This window comes from Geotrypetes seraphini, chromosome 2 (assembly GCF_902459505.1).
Source record: "Geotrypetes seraphini chromosome 2, aGeoSer1.1, whole genome shotgun sequence".
Lineage (NCBI taxonomy): Eukaryota > Metazoa > Chordata > Amphibia > Gymnophiona > Dermophiidae > Geotrypetes > Geotrypetes seraphini.
Genome location: NC_047085.1, coordinates 90,602,292 through 90,621,067, shown reverse-complemented (window position 1 = coordinate 90,621,067; position 18,776 = coordinate 90,602,292). Strand labels below are relative to the sequence as shown.

General features: G+C 41.9%; 1 protein-coding gene across 2 annotated transcripts; it reads right to left on the bottom strand.

Moving 5' to 3' along the window:
• Nucleotides 1–4,263: 4,263 nt before the first annotated feature.
• HEY1 (hes related family bHLH transcription factor with YRPW motif 1) lies at nt 4,264–7,889 on the bottom strand. Of its 2 annotated transcripts, none has more exons than XM_033935164.1 (5): nt 7,631–7,889; nt 7,328–7,403; nt 7,106–7,189; nt 6,897–6,978; nt 4,264–6,300 (listed from the first exon to the last, which is right to left on the bottom strand). In XM_033935164.1, the coding sequence occupies exons 2-5, from the start codon at nt 7,376–7,378 to the stop codon at nt 5,732–5,734; spliced, it is 786 nt and encodes a 261-aa protein (XP_033791055.1). In that variant the 5' UTR covers nt 7,379–7,403; nt 7,631–7,889; the 3' UTR covers nt 4,264–5,731. The 2 variants fall into 2 exon arrangements, with proteins under 2 accessions (XP_033791055.1, XP_033791054.1); XM_033935163.1 differs by having other exon boundaries at nt 7,636–7,889.
• Between the last annotated feature and the right edge of the window lie 10,887 nt (nt 7,890–18,776).

Genomic DNA, 18,776 nt, shown 5'->3' with positions numbered 1-18,776 from the left:
TGGAATTTGAACCCTAGCCTCCCTTCCTAACCCAATGCTCTAAAACAGGGATGTCCAACCTGATGCCCCGTGAAGTATTTTGTGTGGCCCCAGTCAAGGGCGATGCAGTGTTTTCCTCTGCTGCCCCCAGGTGTTTACTGTCTTGCTGGCTCCCTCCTCTATCTTGCTGCAGCGTTTGTGTGGCCCCAGAAACATTTTTTTCGGCCAATGCGGCCCAGGGAAGCCAAAAGGTTGGACACCCCTGCTTTAAAATGATAGGGAATATTGATCCCTTACTGTATTAAGCATGTTCGATATATTTTGAAATGCGATATATTTTGAAATGAAATGACTTAGCATAAGCAATCAAAATCCAGAACTGGATATTGAAGTTCTATCTTATTTGGCCTCAGACCCACCACTCCACTGCTTAGCAAAGACTAAAGCAGGAAGAACTGAATGGCTCTTCCTCATTGGCCCAATATCATACTTTAAATTCTCTATTTTATTTTATTTAGTTATTTTAATAATTTATAGTAAAACTTCAAAGATTTAAGCATTCAAAATTTTTTAAAACTTAGCTTTAGTAAATACAGCCTGGGAGGAAACGACCATCCCAGGCTGTACTTACTAAAGCTAAGTTTTTTTAAATTTTGAATGCTTAAATCTTTGAAGTTTTACTATAAATTATTAAAATAACTAAATAAAATACAATAGAGAATTTAAAGTATATGAGATTGGGCCGATGATGAAGAGCCATGTAATTCTCCCTGCTAAAAGTCTTTGCTAAGCGGTGGAGTGGTGGGTCTGAGGCCAAATAAGATAGAACTTCCATATCCAGTTCTGGATTTTGATTGCTAACGTCTAAATATTAATGTTCTGGATAAGATTTTGGTTTGAACCATCAATTATAGGAGACCTATGCATATTCATCTCACAGACAGTTGACGTGGCTCTCTTGAAAACCAGAATCAGTTCAGTGTGCCTCCAGGACCTTATTATTTATTTATTATTTATTTAAAATTATTTGTAGCCTGCCTGTCTACAAGTCTAGGCGGGGACCAATGTAAACATACAAAAACAATTAACAAACAACAAAATACAATGGCAATACACATTAAAAAAAAATTAAAATTAGGATCTCAAAAGCGCCCAACAAAAAAAAAAAAAGTCATAAACACATACAATTTTTTAAAGAAACAGGTTCCTTCTTCAGAGGTCACTTTGTGTTGTTTCTTTAGAACTATCTTCCTTCCTCAGAATTTTGTTTTAGCATCTACTGGTACAAATTCGAAGAGAAGCCCATGCTTACTAGTTTGTTTGTTTTTTTTTTTCTTAACTGCAGCATTACAGACTCACAACTCTCTCTTTTCAGCAAGCAAACACTTGCCAGCCAAGTTACAAAGACCATCATCCATTCACTCACATGCCACAGTATCCCAGCTCAGGCAGGAAATTAGAATGCAAAAACAGTTGCTATTGAATGACATAATCTTTAACTCTTGTCCTGCCAGCAACAACCATGTACTTCTTCAGTCAAGAGAGCATAAAAGTAGAATTGGCTTGTGAGGCAGGGGTGATTGCTGTTACTCTTTAAGAATGAATTTTTTTAATTTTCTGCTTACTACTATTACTACTCATATTATTTCTATAGTGCCACCAGATCTACGCAGCGCTGTACAGAGTCACAAAAAGACAGTCCCTGATCAAAAGAGCTTAAAATCTAAACAGACAAGACAAACAGGATGTCATGGACACAGTGAAGGCAGGGGTGCCCAACTTCAGCCCTTGCCAGGTCAGGTTTTTCAGGAATTCCCCAATGAACCTGCAGGCAAATAGATCTCATGCAGATTCACTGGGGAAAACCTGACTAGATTATGGCCCTCAAGGGCCGGAGTTGGGCACTCCTGAGTTAAGGGAAACGGTTAATCTGCTGGCTGGGTTGGTGGGCAGTTAACAGAATTTCTGACTAACTGCCCTGCTGGGGACCCAGGTTTTAGAAGTAAGAGCATGCTTACCCTCAAAAGGCTTGGCTTTTTAATTCTCCTGACTTTAGTTAAAAACCACATTCAAGGGACAGAAAGTACAGCTGGCATAGCCACTCAATCTTTGATCTTCTAGAGCGTCTATTAATGCCCAAACTTCTGACTTTCACCCTTAACATTAGCACTTTATTTAGCAGATTTAACTGCACATCCAACTCACCATTTCTGTGGGGCAAGATTCAGGCAGGAAGTCCTGTATCCCTCTTTCCATCCTCCAGAGAGTCTGGGGGGTCAAAGAACCTTAGACCTGGTACAGCAGGCTTATGTGCTATGCTGGAACTAGATTGTAAGGGCTCTACAAGAACGAGTGCACCCTGCAACTCACATACAGTATAATTCATATCTAGTCCAAGGCATTTTAAGGAACACTTCTTGCCCTTACAGGGGCCTCTAGGCTACTCCTGGTTTCTGTAGTGCCGTTCATATAACCACCTAATTAGCATAGCAATAGCAAGCCACATAAAATAAGTTGTTGCAACTTTGTTGCATATGTAGTTTAGTGTTTGGGATTTTGCAGGAGCCCCCTTTGTTCTCAGACCCACTTAGCATACCACTAGGCTCTACACTTCTCCCTCTGGATTCACGGGGGATAGGGGCAGAGCCAGACCGCGAATATCTTCTGGTCCGGCTCTGACCCACCCCCGCCTCCCTCCTGCTTTCCCTCCGACATCCCGGCCTTACCTGGTGGTCTAGCGGGCTTTCAGGGCAGGAGCGATCTTCTTACACTCCTGCCCCGTGCAGATCGCCAATAGGAAATAGCTGCCGTGAGTTCCCGTAGTCTCTCGAGAGGACGGGAACTCCCCACAGCCATTTCCTATTGGCGATCTACACGGGGCAGGAGCGTAGGAAGATCGCTCCTGCCCCGAAAGCCCGCTAGACCACCAGGTAAGGCTGGGATGCCAATGGGAAGGCTAAACTGTGTTTTTTTTTTCTTTTTTTCCCCCTCCCCAAAAAATCGCGAATATGTGGAATCGCAATTACCGAAACCGCGAATGGGGAGGGGGAAGTGTACTGTCAGGCTAGCAATAATAAATGTGCACCTCCACTACCTGTGTGCATTTAATTGTGAATACCCTTGTGTGCCAGAAATAAAAGGCAGGAGCCTTGGCATTTGTGCACTAGCTGGACGTGGCCACTGTTCCTAATGTCCTCTGGTAGGTCAGTACTTGAAAAGCTAAAAAGCATTTGCCAGATTTCCAACTTCACTTAGTCTCGTGCCTCATTTCTCACCCTACTGGATGGTGCAGAGGCAAAAGACAGAAAATTCAAAAGCACGTGGGAAAGGCAAGCACAGACCCCAGAACTCATTATGAAGTATCAGTGAAAAAAAGAGCCCAAGAGCTAGTCTCAATGGGCAACTATAACAATGGGCTGGATGGCCCAAGTAGTCACCCATGTTGAGACAGTTTGCAAGGGTATGGGGGAGGTAGCTGGGTAAGAGTGGGTTGGAAGTGGAAAGGAGGGACTTGGTTTCCTGGCAAGAGGCTGAGAAAGGAATGGTTGTGCAAGGGGAAGCAGGGAATGATGGGAAGGGGTTTATAGGTTGCATCCCTCCTAGGAACAGTATGCATCCCTATCCCTTGGAGGCAATTTTCCCGCTCACCCTCCCCTTTGGATATAGGGTTCACTCAGGTGATTGAGGGGTTTAGGGTTGTTGCAGCAGCAGTAAACCCAGCTACAAGGTTTTTGGCTCATCGGAAGATGAGTGGGTATTTGGCAGTCAGCTCAGTTGAATGGTGATGCCACAGGTCAGGTGACCCTGTAAAGGGGGGGCAGGGCGGTCCATGCCTAACCCCCTAGGCTCATCAGGGGATGAGCGGTTAAGGGGAAGCGAGCTCAAGTGAGCGAATATGTCTTGAGGCCCGTGGCATGGAGATCCATGCCACCATCTTGCTGAGATGGCAGGGTCAGGGGAATACAATTGTAAGTTTTGTAAAATTGCAATGTCTTGCAGCTTGGGGTGAAGCAATTGTTCATTGCTTCTTGGTAGTCCCAATAAACTAAGCTCCAGCCTGATTATTACCATCAATAAAATGTCTGAGTTTTATTTATCATTAACATTATTGCTGAGGATATAAATGCGTGAGTACCTTGAAGAGGGTCTTGTAAATTGGGGGGTTGGGGATAGATTTGACGGGGTGTGAGGGGACGACAACTTGGCCATTCCAGATCCATATGTTATAGAAGCTTCCAACCAAATAAAAAGAAGGAACAAATAGTTATCAGCAAAGAACCGGAGCACTGTAAACAACTTAGTTCCTTTAATGTGAGATCATTCAAGACATGAGCAAATGTTTTTAATTCAGCACCATCCCCAGTAAACAGTTTCACTGTAAGGAATGCAAGATCCTGTGTTTTTTAAAACAGAGGGAGTTTTGCAGTTGTGGGGCCTTTGAAAAAAAAAACTTCAAACTTTATGCAAAAATTTAGAGGACAGTTTATAAATTACTAGAAGCTAAACTATATCTTTTTGCAATAAAAAAAAAAAAGTCGTCAGAAAAACCCCCAAATTATACAGTTTCCGTTTGTACTTTATGTATTTAGATGGCAAGAAAGGATGCAAAGTGTAATATGCACCACCTAGTTTTCAAACAAATCACATCTGCAACTCGGGGCCTTCCCCAATAAAACATACCATTCTCTCCTTTTATTTACTCACAACAGGCCAGTGCAACAGTGATCACACCCAGTATAGTTCAGCCTACAGGAAATATCTGTTAAAAGAATCAACCTGGTAATAGATTTCCATGCACAATGCTAATATGTACAGAAAGGCATACAGGAAAACCCTTCAAAATTAATCCATTAAGAGAAGAACAAACAGGCAACTTCTTAGAAGGGTTAACTTCTAGTGGAAAAAAAAAAAAAGGTGAAAACAAAACTCTGATCCCAGCACAGAACTAATATGCTCCGAGTCATTTTTGGGCTTCTACAGTGTATGAACTGTCTGCCTCCAGGAGAAAATAACCTCTTCCACATCATTAAGTCTCTTGGACAATGCTAAGGTCCGATTTGTCATCGCACTTACAAATATAAAACTCAAAATATACTTTACAAAAAAAGGGAAGAATACTCTTTTATAAAACATATCTTTCCAAATATTAAACAAACAAGAACTTAGGGCGCCCCCTTTTACAAAGGTGGAGTATCCCATAGGAACTGAAAGGGCTTTAGTACATTGACCGTGGCTTTGTAAAAAGGGGCCTTTAAGAAGCTAGTGCTAAACTTAGAAGGTTTGAATAGATGTTGTTACTCTTAACCAGTAATCCCTCCCCCCCCCCAAAAAAAAAAGCACGTTAGTACTCTCATTTAAAAGGTTCCACTGTTTGCAGACAAAAAGCATAAGTCATTCTGACAAGTAAATTTTACAAAGCAAGTTAAATACGCAGCACAACAGGATGTCAAATGTTTGTTAATTTAAGGCCCTATGTACACTGCATTTCTCCCATAAACATAAACTGGGAAAACCCCTTTACAATGTCGGGTCCTTAATATTTTGAATAAACTAATTAAATTGCTGCTAACAAGAGAAAATTATTTTTTAAAAAGCAGCTGTTAGGCTTACAAAGGCTTCTGAAACGGTACCATTTTCTCTCTAAAGCTGATGGATGTACTTGAAGTCACATTGATAAAACGCCCAGCCCAGCTAGGCTTCTAGCCTTTCCCACCCACCCCTTTCCCCACGCCCTATAAAATGCTCAAAGTTCTTAAAATGCTCCAATCTCTGTGCCCCATGGTCTGTATGGCTTGCCAAGGTTTGCTGTCTGCGCTGGTGTGGATGTGCCCAATGCACTTGGGGACAGAAGGTGGAAAGAGCTGAAGGAAAATGGAAATGCAGACAGCGATGCCATGGAAGACAGCAGAGGAGGGGAGAGTTTGGAGGCAGCCACCATAGGGAGCACAGATGCAACGTTGCCACTGGGGGGCACTCTAAGCGAGGCAGCTTCCCCATGTCTGCTCTGGTGATGCGCTTCTGAAGGAGAGGCTGTGGTACTGCTATTATTGTGACTGTTCTGTGCCAGCAGCAAAGGGTGAGAGAGAGGAGGGTGATGTCCGAAGGCACTGCCCCAGGGGATATGTCCAATGGCAGGGTGTGCACTGCTGGCTGCCTCTCGCTGAGAGGCATGGTTGTTCAAGTGAGAGACTAGTCGAACACGCAGAGGATCAGAGGAGTCCAGGCCTTCGATAATACTGAGATAACGGGCTACTTCAGCCAAACATTCTCTGAATCCCAAACTCCGATAGTCCATTGCAAGTGCGTGAGCATCAAAATAACCTGGGCAAGGGAGGAGAACCACAAAGAGTTAAGGCATATTTAAACAGTTCCAGTCAATACAATGCTCCCTTCCTGCTTGATCACCAGCATTTCTTTCCACTTTGGGAAGTGCAGGAAGAATTCTAAGGATTTTAGTAGTTAAACCAAAGGGTTAGTTCAGTTGAATATGCATTATATAACTTGAACAGACCCTTAGGGCAGCAGTAAATTTTCTCAAGAAAGCTTTTGTTTAGGCTCTTTTGTATTCTGCAGCCTGTAGTAAAAACTCTTTAAGAAAGTCTACTGGAAGATGAGACCAATCAATGATATATTCTCCAAGCTTCACACCCAACCAGTGGACCCCCAAGGAATAAAGATGACCACCTGTGGCTGCTTGTGAATTTTCTGCTGTGGACCCTCTGCTTTGAAAGTCCATTCTAAAGTTGTCACATTGGGGGGGGGGGATTATAATCTCATTGTAATGCACCCAACACATTTACCAACTGTAGAGTCAAGTTTACAATAGTTTTGTTCCTATGAAGCCTTTAGCAGTATTATTAAGCCTGCACCCTTTCTGTTGTTTTGTTTTTGGTTTTTTTTAAAACCACAACATCTACCTTTCCCTCCAGCTGTATGCAGCATTTTTAGATGATCCACAGTCATCTGCAAAATTTCAGCTTTTTCCAATTTTGCTGATCCCTGAGGAGAATAAGAAAGAGAAACAATAGAGAGGAAATGAAACCATGGATTTATTTGAACCCTATCTGGGCAGACACATCAGGTAACTCCACAAAAAATGAGAAGGCTGTTTCAATGCATTATTTACCTGTTTCTCAAAAGCACTAGGCACCAATCTTCTTAATTCAGACAAACTGTTATTTATTCGATCCCGGCGACGTTTTTCTATGATCTGAAGCGGGGAGACAAAAGCTACTTAAGCTCCGTGCAACTAAAGTGGAATTAACATAAATATCATAAGGTTTGGGTTGTTTTTTTTTTTTTCTTTTCTTTTTCATTTCCTGGAGCAATGCATGCAGCGAATACTCACGCCTCGGCGTCTTTTCCTGGCCAGGATCTGAGAAGTTGTTGAGGGAGACATCGATCCCGGAGGGGAACTCAAGTTTCTGAATACAACAGAATCAAAAAGAGACGAGAGAGAGACAGAAATAAGTTGCTGCTGCAAGTCTAACTGACGAGCATCATTCACGAGCCAAGAAAACTAGAAGCTGGCTGACAAACCTAGTTCGCGGGAATCAGCCTGTGATGGCATTCATTGAGAGAGCACAGGGTCCTTTCACACGTATACACAATTATCTGCTGCATAACCCTTAACAGGGACATCCGTGCCCACCTTACCCGTTCTCGTCCGCACTTTCTTTCTCCACCTCGATGGTCTCGTCCAGCTCGCTGTCCGAGGAACTGTAATCGTGCGTCCGCTTCATGGCCGCGGGTAGGAAGGAGTTAACAGCAGGAATGCGCTTCTGTCTGCGCGCACAGTCTGCTCTGTGCTCTGCCGCTGTTTCTCACACACTGTTCCGACCTCAGGCTCTCCCTCCGGTTAAACCTCCACCATCTCTTTCCCACGCTTCCTCTCTCGGCGGTACAGCGGGCGGGACCTACCCCCAACCCCCCCCCCCCCCCTAGGCAACGCCTGCACGCCCCGACAGCCAATCCCACCTGGGCTTCTCCGCCCGACCCCCCCTTTGGAGACGTCACAACAACCAATGGAAGGCAATAAAATTCCTCGCCGGGCCCGCCCCCTAGTCCGGGGTGATTGACTGCAGCGTTGGTCCCGCCTCTTCCCGGCGGCTCGCTGGGGATTGGGAGGGCCTGGGGCCAGTCAAGGAGTCTGCAGGGCTGCCTGTAAGCACGTGCAGGCCGTGGGAAAGTTCCTGAGCCGAACGCTGACAGCCAATCCGGGGGCGGCGGCTGAGCTCTGCGCTGCGATGAATGGAGCAATTGGTTGGGGTGACGGGCGGTCTGCAGCTAACCGTGTGAAGCGGTAATGCAACTCCCAGCTCCCAGTACTTGTAAATCAACGCTCGGCTGCAGCCTGTGTCCCGGGGAGGAGCTGCTGGCAGCGCAGCGAGGCTGGCACACAGAGACAAGAGTCCTGCAGGAGCCTGAGCCCCCTCTAGTAGTCTGCTTCCTCCCACTGTTTGTTGTTCTTTGCATGGGATCCGGCTATCACCCGTAATGATCACAATGACAGACTTGCGCTCACAATTCTTATTGTAAAGAAAAGTAGACTGGGAGGGAAGGAGTGTGCGGGTCCAGAGGGGATTAAAAAACCACTGGATTTTCTTGGAAAAGGGCTAGGGAGTGAGGAAAATGAAAAACATGGTTGTTGGTTGGTTTTTTTTTTTTTTTTGCTACTGGAAATTCCCAGCACAAAGAGTTCATAATAAGTGAGATCCAGTATCAGTGGGTTTTTTTCTCTAAAACTCTTGAGTTAAGCCTCCTAACGGAGCACTTTCAAATTAATCTGGAAAGTGAGCTAAGTTCACAGAGTATCAAGTTATATAGGAGCAAGGCTTTTTAAAATTTACCTTATTTTTTTTCAGTTGCATGAATCTTACATGATTCAACATGGGCAAAATCAGGGTTATAGCTCTGTAATTCAGTGTTTTGGGTACGCCAAGTTTCATCAGTTATACAACTGTGTATGTTATAAACTTGATTACATATTTAAATAAATTCTTCAGTTACCATATTTACATGTAAGCAGTTAGTAATTCAAATATTCCTTATAAATATTCATTGTGTACCTCTATGAGACAAAAATCAGAACCTCTACTTAGTACACTGAGAGGATGTTATTGAATATCTTGAGGACAGGAGAGAGGGGGAAGATAATTGGGAAAAGCATGAAACTGTCACCCAAGTAGCAGCTCCCATAGGTCATTCATGACTTGATCATTGAGTAAAGGGAGAGCTACCTTTACCTTTAAAAACAAAGTGCAGGGCTTCAGTTTGTAGGATAGAAAGGTCTCATTGTGGGCTAAAGTCAGAAAAAGTGTTGGATTGCAATTGAATTTTGTTTTCCCATGGGAGCAAACAATAAGATCGGTTCTCACTATGGAATTTCCTTTCTTTTGTTGATGTGAATGTTCTCCCACAGTTACTTTGTTTTAAAAAAAAAAAATAAGTGGGTGGGGGTGCGGGCATTTTGTCGAATGCATTTGCATCAGCTTTCTAATTCAGATCAAACTAATACTTCTGGAAGTAAACTTCCAGAAACTTCCAGATCTGTCTAAACATCCAGGTAGTCCATCACCTGTTTGAAGCTGTCATGTTTTCATATGGAGGGGTCATTTTAAAAGACATTTCTGCATATAAAACAGGTTTAGGCACAGAAATTACTTCTTTTAGAAAATAACTGATCTATGGGCCTCTTTCAAGTGCTTTTCTCAGTGACCACACGTTAGCTGCAAAAATCCAGGCATGGTAATTGCAAATCTCTGCAGTAACTTACTACACGTTAACTGCATTGCAAATACTGGTAGCTGTATTTAGCATTACTGGTAGATGTATTTAGCATTACCTGCTGAGGTGGTGTTAACTGTTCTGTGTTGTTATTGCGTGTTACCTGCAAAAAGCAGTCCATGTCTATTTCCTGCTCTATTCCACATTGCAGTTAATGCAGGAATTAGCATGTGCAGTCAAGTTGCTGTGTATTTAGATTTTTAACTGCCTTTTCATGAAAGATTCACCCAAAGTGGTTTACAATACATTGAATACTAATCAGGTATGCTTGGGTATTTTCCCTAACTGTGTGGGCAGGTTCGCAGTATAGCAATGGGGCAAGGGAGGGTTAAGTGATTTGCCTAAGGTCACAGGGAGCTGGCTGTGATTGAATTCACAACCTAAAGGTGCTGAGGCAGCAACTCTTACCTCTAGGCCACTTCTCCCCTCCAAAGGGGGGGGGGGGGTGCAATTTCTTCAAATGGGTTAGTTTTGTGCATACCATGGCAGGAATATCAGAACATAACATGACAAATATCAGAATTAATTTTTTTCATTTCTTTTCCTGGCCAGGAGCAGTACTCTCAAATGTACTGCTGTGTTACTGTTAGCATGGCCCTATTGCTAATACCCTGTTTACCTGAAAATAAGCCCTACCCCCAAAATAAGCCCTAGTTAAGATCGACCCCTGCCCCGAAGCTCCCCCCCCATGTCCCCAACACTCCACAATGCCATCCTTGACACTAGTGCTGCCTGATTCGCTGAAAAAAATCAAACTTGTTAATTCAGCGACCCCCCACCTTGATGAGACCTGACATACCTCTGCTCCGAGGCCTCCTAAAGCAGCAGCGGCGGCAGCATTTTGAACGGGCTGCTTTGTGGCCTTCCCCGCTGGGGCCTTCCCTCTGCCACGGTACGGTGGGAGGGTCAGTGGGGTAGTAGGGATAGAAAGATGCTGCAGAGGGAAGACCTGTCCCCGGCAGGAAAGACCGCGATGCAGCCCGTTCAGAGCGCTGCCACCTTCTGTTTTTGGAGGCCTCAGAGCAGCGATATGCGTTTTTTGGACCCATAATTAATGACAGTGGCTTATTTTCGGGGAAACACAGTAGTTTCAAGTTTATTAATTAATTTGATATACAGCCCTTTAGCAGCAGCCGTCAGAGCAGTTTACATAGTACATAAAATTATAAAAGAAAGAAAGAGGTGAGGGAGACGAGTGGATCAGGAATTCCATTGTGCTAGGAAAGGGAAGAAAGAGATATAGTGATATTGATGCTCTGAAAGACTATCCACACATCCCTGTGCTGGGAATATGCAGTCAAGGGGAGATGTCAAGGAGTTTCAGGAGATTAGCTTGGAAATGTATCCTTAAATAGAAAAAGTTTTGAGAGTAATACAAAAGTTAAAATGATGCGATTGTGAATGAATGTCATGGGGTAGTGAGTTCCAAAGAGTGGGGCCCGTGACGCAGAAAATTTTAGAGCAGGTTGAATTGTAGCATATCTGATGAAGTGAAGGAACATATAGTAGATTGGCCTGTGAAGATCTCAAGGTTCTAGAACAGTGATTTTTAACCTTTTTTGAGTCACGGACCCTTTTAAGAATCTGATGAAAGCTGTGGACCCCCTTCCCCAGAAATATTCACATAAACACAACCTTGCATGCAATGAATTATAATGTACTTTATTTGTCTTGATTTGATTGTCCCATACATATGTGACATACACAAAGGAGTCCTTTTAGCAAGCCGCGCTAGCTTGGTTAGCGCGTCGGATATTTCATTACACGCTAACCCCCATGGCCAGCTAAAAAACTAACGCCTGCTCAATGCAGGCGTTAGCAGCTAGCGCGGCAGGCGGTTTAACACGCGATATTACGTGCGTTAAACCCCTACCGCAGCTTGATAAAAGGACCCCAAAGTATTATTAAACTTTAAAGTAAACAATCTAAAAAAACACTCCTTTTTTATGCAAAAATAATGGCCACTCATTATAATTATGAAATACAATCCTCTTGTGCAAATCAAAACAGATCTACTACATTTTCTACTACCATTACTACTACTAGTGAATATAAATGTTAATTTTTATCTAACCTTCACAGACCCCCCAAAAACCCATCCATGGACCCCCTAGAAGGGGAGAGTATGAAATTAGATGTGGGGGATAGATGAAGGGGTATGCCTGAGTGTAGTCATTTGAGAGGGGCATTACATGGTCATATTTCTTAGAACCTGATATTAACTTTACAGCTGTGTTTTGTATCAGTTGAAGCCTACGTCATTCTTTATGGGTGGTATTGAATAGTAGACTTACAATAATCCAATTTGGTAATGACAGGTGAATGAATGAAGACTCAAAAAGCTTGAGTAATGAAAAGATGGTGAATAGATGAGATCAGTCTAAGTTTAAGAAAGCAGTGTTGGACAACTGTGGAGATGTGAGAATGATAGGAGAAGGTAGTATCAAAAGTGACTCCAAGGAGGATTGAAAAGAAACTAGTGTGCCTGCAGTGGTGATTGCGGGATTAGAGATAATAATGGAGGTTCTGGTGAGAAGCATGACTTTGGAATTGCAGTGTGATTATTCTATTCCTTCATAAACTCTTCAACACCATTTATTAAAAACTCCCCTAGATGTGGTGCAAGTATGTACATATTCAGCAGAGGGTAGGGGATTACCATTTCCAAGCATACAAAATATACACATATAGATTTCCAGGCTTATTTTACATACATATAGTATGTGTTTTAGAAAGATTGAAGAAATCATCTTTGATCTCAGAAGAAACCAGAAAAGTAGCAGAATAAAGAAGACAAGCAAAACTTTCCAGTGATAGGTAAAAAAGTATCATAAATGAACCAAGTGTTTCAATGTCAAGTTCGGCAAGACAACGATATCTAAAAGATATTTGTCAGAAAACTGAATCAGAACATGTAAACGGAAAAAAACAAATTAGCATATCAGGAGTTTCCGAGTTTTTATTAAAAATTTGATAAAACGCTTATATAATTTCTATTCGATTTACATTTAAAAAAATGATATTAGCAGGACTCCAGGATCAAGTCAAGAGATTGCGGCAGAAATTCCAGCCTTGATTGGATGCATAAAGATGCCAATGGAATGATATTGAATGATCCAGAAAGCATTAAAAGAAGATAGAAAGAATATACAGAAAATTTATGCAAAAAAAAAAAATGAGGCTAACATTAGGGAAATTGAACTGGAAACTGATGCCGAAGAAGAACCAGATATTTTAAAAGAAGTCATAGCAGCAATTAAAGCTTTATTGAAAAACAAGTCAACTGGTAACGATATTCCAACTAAATTAAAGGCTCAGAAGGTACTATCATGGCCCTTACATGACAGTCAACAGATTTGGAAGGAATAAACATGGCCAACCAATTGGAGAAGATCACTGTTCATCCCTATACCGAAGAAAGGTGACGCCAAGGACTGTAACAACTACACAACAATTACTTTAATCCCACACGCCAGAAAAATATTGCTGAAAATAATACAGCAAAGGCTCTAAGCATACATTGAGCAAGAACTACCCATAGTTCAGGCAGGTTTCAGAAAAGGTCAATGAACAAGAGACATTATTGCTAATGTTAGATGGATATTGGAGAAGAGCAAAGAATACCAAAAGCCCCTATACTTTTGCTTCATTGACTAGAGCAAAGCTTTTGACTATGTGGAACATGATAAACTATGGAGAACTCTAGCACAAATGAGAATACCCAAACCAATCAGTGGTGGTATCAGGCAAGGAAGCATCTTATCACCTTACCTGTTCAACCTGTACAGCGAAGTCATCTTCAGAAAAGTAATTATGAAAAAAGAGAGCATTGGTTTCAAAATTGGTGGCCGAAATATAAACAACTTGCGCTATGCAGATGATACAATGCTCATCACCAGCAGGAAAGAAGACATCTAATCTAATCTTCTATTTGTGTGTCATGCATACCTATGTAGACATGCTGTATCCACAAAGCTGAAAATCATAACATGGGATTAGAACTGAACATAAAAAAAAAGAAGATCATGAACATGAAAAATGATGAAGATTTTTTTTTTTAAATTCTTTATTCATTTTATAACTTACATCAAGTACAACAATATTGATATTAACATTGTAACATAGATAATTCACTTGAGATTTTACAATTGATCTTTATCAAATTAAATTTATCCCCCCTCCCTCCCTACATTTTATATTTCATAAAATCATTGTCTTCAATAATAAAATCCCCCCTCCCCCCTGCCCTATTTTTCATTTATACATAACAGGGAAGAAAAATATATACTTATTCTTTACAATATTCTGATAATGGCCTCCACAGATCCTGAAATTTATTAAAATTCCCTTTTTGAATGGCTAATGTTCTTTCCATTTTATAAATATGGCATACTGAATTCCACCAAAAACTAAAGTTCAGTCTATTCCAACTTTTCCAAATATGTGTTATTTGTTGTATGGCAACCCCTGTCAAAATGAGCAATAGTTTATTATTATTAGAGGATATTTGGCTCTTGGCCCTCATCGCTATGCCAAATAATGCTGTGTCATATGTTAGTGCCACATGATTTTCTAATAAGCAATTTATCTGGCTCCAAATTGATTTCCAAAACTCCATAATAAATGGACAATAGAATAATAAATGGTCTAAAGTCCCTGCTTCAAGATGACAATGCCAGCATCTATCAGACTTAGAGCTATCTAATTTTTTTAAACGAACAGGGGTCCAGAAGGCTCTATGCAACAGGAAAAACCATGTTTGTCTCATAGATGCAGACACTGTTCATCTCATCCTCCAAAACCAAATGCATGGCCACTGAGATGCAGTAATTGGATACTTAATCTCAATGCTCCAAATGTCTCTAAGACCATTTTTTGGTTTATTAATAATTAATCCAGATATTAATTTGTACCACTGTGCGGCCTGGTGTCCCAGAAAGTCCGTCTGAAAGCATAAGAACTCTAAACTATATTGATTATTAAGATTTTTCCATTCAGGGAACCCCACCTGAATGGCCTGCTTCAGTTGCAACCATTTATAACTTTGCGATTTGATAAATTTGTGTTGCAACTGTGAAAAATCAAGCAGTTTACCATTAGATATAACATCTTCTAAAATACATATTCCTGCTATAATCCAATGATTCCAGACGATCTTAAATCCACCAATTTGGATCTTGGAGTTAAGCCATATAGTTTGATTTGTAGAATTTTTTATTGGAATAGGTGTTAAATTATTAATATATCTTATAGTTTTCCGTGTATCTGTTAATATTTTGTTTTCTTTATTCAACCTGGGCATTTTGATACTAAGAACATGACACAGCCTCAGAGGAAACAAGACATTCCAACCTCAGCCAATCTGGGAGCTTTTCTATGAGATCTGGGAGGACCCAATACATACCCTGGCGCATAATATAGGACTGATGATACCTATAAAAATTTGGAAAATTTACCCCTCCCTCTGCAATTTTGTAGAGATACTAAGGCGACTCTAGCAAGTCTACCCAGCCAAATATGATGAAGATTTTAAGCTTGGGTGTGATAGAGTAGAAGTTATAAAGGATTTTAATCTGGGCTCATTTGTAAACAAAGAAGCAAATAGCAGGGAAGAAATACTTCACAGAATAGCACTTGGTCACTCTTCAATGAAGGCTCTTGACAATGAATTCAAAGGCAAATAAATAACACTCCACATAGACTTGTCCAAGCACACGTTTTCTGAGCGATCAATTACAGATGCAGAAGCTAGACGCTATACGCTATACGGAAACAAGACAGAAAGAAGATTACTCATTTGAGCTTTGGTGCTGGAAGAGATCAAACCAGCTATGTTACTCGAAGCCCAAATGATGAAGCAACGACTTTTTTTTTTTTTTTTGTCACACCATTAGAAGAGAAAGATCATTGGAGAAGGACATCTTGTTTGGGAAGATCAAAGGAATCAGGCGAAGAGGGTGACCTGCAACCAGGTGGCTAGACATGTTGAAAACAACGATGGGGGATAATGCTGGAGGGCCTTACCAGACTAGCACAAAACCAATTTCTTTTTAGATCTGTAATTCATCAAGTTGCTAGGACTTGAACTCAAGTCAGTGGCATCTAACTAAGACTGCTTTCAGGAAAATGTGAGCAGTGACCCAGGACCAAATCTGGATGGCAGTGGCAATGAGATCCCATTCCACCCTGCTTGTTCATGTAGTACATGGCCTCTTGGTTGTCGGTTCGAACCAGTACTACTTTATTGAGGAGATGATCCTGGAAAGTGGACAGGGCACTGCTTGTAGCTCCAGGAGATTGATGTGAAGATGTGTCTCTGCAGGACTCCAGGTTCAGCTGAGTCAAGGAGCCCTACACCCCTCCCCCCAGCATCCCTGGATCCCCCTCCACATCCCCCACATTGCTGGACATCCCCCTTCTCCCAATTTTCCTGGACCTTCCCCAACATCCCCCAACATTATTGGACCCCCCTCCCACATCCCTGGATTCCCCTGTTCCTGCCAAAGACAGATTAGCAGAAGGGAATTCCGCTCCCTCTTTCCTACAGGACTGTGTGTTGCAAATGGCAGGCCTTCTCTCTCCCTCAGCATCTTGGGATGTAGGCACTGATTGGCTCAAAATTGCCAATTAGGATGTCGGTGGGTGGGTGGGTCCAGCAATGTTGAGAGATGTGGGGGGATGGTGGGGAGGGGGTCCAGCAATGTAGGGGATGTCAGGGAGATGGGGGAAGGAGTGTAGGGCTCTGTAGTTCAGCTAATCCTGGCAGGGGGATTCCATCAGCTGAGCCGGCAGGAATCCCCCAAACCAGCTCAGCTGTTGGGGATTCCTCTGTCGCGATCAACTGATGACATGCCCTCAATGTGCTGGTCCCCCCCCCCCCCAATCTCTGGGTGGTAGGAGGAGGAGGAGGGTCGTGATCACTGTGGGAATAAGGGAGAGGTCATGCCTTAAACCCTCCAGTGACGCCTAGAGCTACCGCCCCCCCCCCCCCCCAGCCCCTTTCAGGCATGAGAGGGTCCTTTCTCCCTTCTGGAACTTTATCAAGTTCTCTGGCTTATGTAAATGAACATGTAAAGGATGTCCTCAGCTCATCAGTTGGGCATCAAATTGTCTTTCCCAATGCGCAGGGAATTCTATAACCAGGGACTTGAATGTTAGCCCACCCCTGCCACCTCCCACCTGGCCTTCACTGATCAGCTACCACCTTTCACAGCAAGGTCCCCATTACTCGTCCTAACTATACAAGGGAAGTTATAGGGCTACCCTTAGACCAACAGCTATACTTCTGTATGGACTATTCCTGGGAGATTTTTTTTCTGGCTTCATTTTTGCCTGTGAACTTCTGAAAAAGGTGTTATTCTCTTCAGGAGTAGCAGCACTGCACAACTGGTAAATGTTCTGTTTGCATAAAAGTACTCAGAACAAATGATTCTTTTGAACTGCTAATATCGAAATTTTTTTGCTGCCTGTGCTGTTTGGATTGTCCTGTGGCTATATTAACAGGCCTGCAGACCTTAGTGGTCCAGACAATTAACAGCTTGACTGTTTAGTGTTTTACAGGTACAGACATCTTTGACATATTTATTTTACATTTTTGAACTGTGAAACACCTGTTCTAGTTAATTACTAATAATTAGACCGAGTGCCTAACACAACAGCTGCTTTAGTTGAGATAAGATTAGAATGGAACAAACATCACCAAATCCCATCCTACACATTTTAGAATACTCCCATAACAGGTCTGATATGTTCACTTTTGCTAGAACATTTTTTTCTTTAGTCTTTTACCAGCAGTGCTTGATTTTCTCTCTAAAATCAATTCAATCTCTATTACAGATTTTGTGAAACCCTCTTTCAGCGTTCCTTCTTTACAGCTTGTGATAGTATGTATGGCACATGGACTATGAGCAACCACTCCTTGTGTTCTCTTTTTCACATTTATTTGATTTATTGTTACTTACATTCATCGTTTGCTTGTCCTGATTTTCTTCTTCATTTATACATAGATGTTTGTATGTTATTTTCTACATGTATATCACAATATTTTAATTAAAACATTCTTATAAATAGTGCTCAGACCCACAACCTTCAGTGTTTAAGTGTATGAAACAAAACACCGGAGGTGACGTAGCCCTCTCCATTCATATTAAGGAAGGACAGTGGCAGCGTCGCTTCGTCAGTAATCTGAGTCAAGAGCCTGCTTTGTATGAGCAGTATGGTTTGTTCCTGCCTTGGTAGCTGAGTAAGGTATTTGATTGGTGATTGGCTAAGACAGTGATAAGATGATAGTTTATTAAAATTAAGTTGAGGTAAAGTGTTTAAAAGAAATTATGAAGCACTATATATTTATGGTTTTTGTTTTGAATTATTAGATAATCCCTTCCTGAGAAAGCATGTATATTGCGAAACTCGAGTCGAAGGGATCCTCTTCTGCACAGAAGGTAGGGTTAAATGGTAATTTTTCTCAATGGAGGAGAGTAAACAGTGGAGTGCCGCAGGGGTCTGTACTGGGACCAGTGCTATTTAACTTATTTATAAATGATCTGGAAATTGGAACGACGAGTGAGGTGATTAAATTTGCAGATGACACTAAACTATTCAAAGTTGTTAAAACACATTCGGATTGTGAAAAATGGCAGGTGGACCTTAGGAAATTGGAAGACTGGAGAAATGCAGTGATGCACATTGGGAAGAATAACCTGAATCACAGCTACCAGATGCTAGGGTCCATCTTGGGGGTTAGCGCAAAAGAAAAGAATCTGGGTATCATTGTAGACAATACGATGAAACTTTCCGCCCAATGTGTGGCGGCGGCCAAAAAAGCAAACATTATGCTGGGAATTATTAAAAAGGGATGGTTAACAAGACTAAGAATGTCATAATGCCTCTGTATCGCTCCATGGTGCGACCTCATTTGGAGTATTGCATTCAATTCTGGTCTCCTTCTCTCAAGAAAGATACAGTGGCGCTAGAAAAGGTTCAAAGAAGAGCGACCAAGATGGTAAAGAGGA

Bases quoted from the DNA above. Each gene is read 5' to 3' on its own strand.
- HEY1 (XM_033935163.1), bottom strand. From the start codon at position 7,721: ATGAAGCGGACGCACGATTACAGTTCCTCGGACAGCGAGCTGGACGAG. The intron at 7,190-7,327 runs GTGAGTATTCGC...TCCCCGCTTCAG, and splicing joins CCAGGAAAAGACGCCGAGGC to ATCATAGAAAAACGTCGCCG. The intron at 6,979-7,105 runs GTAAATAATGCA...TATTCTCCTCAG, and splicing joins CTAGTGCTTTTGAGAAACAG to GGATCAGCAAAATTGGAAAA.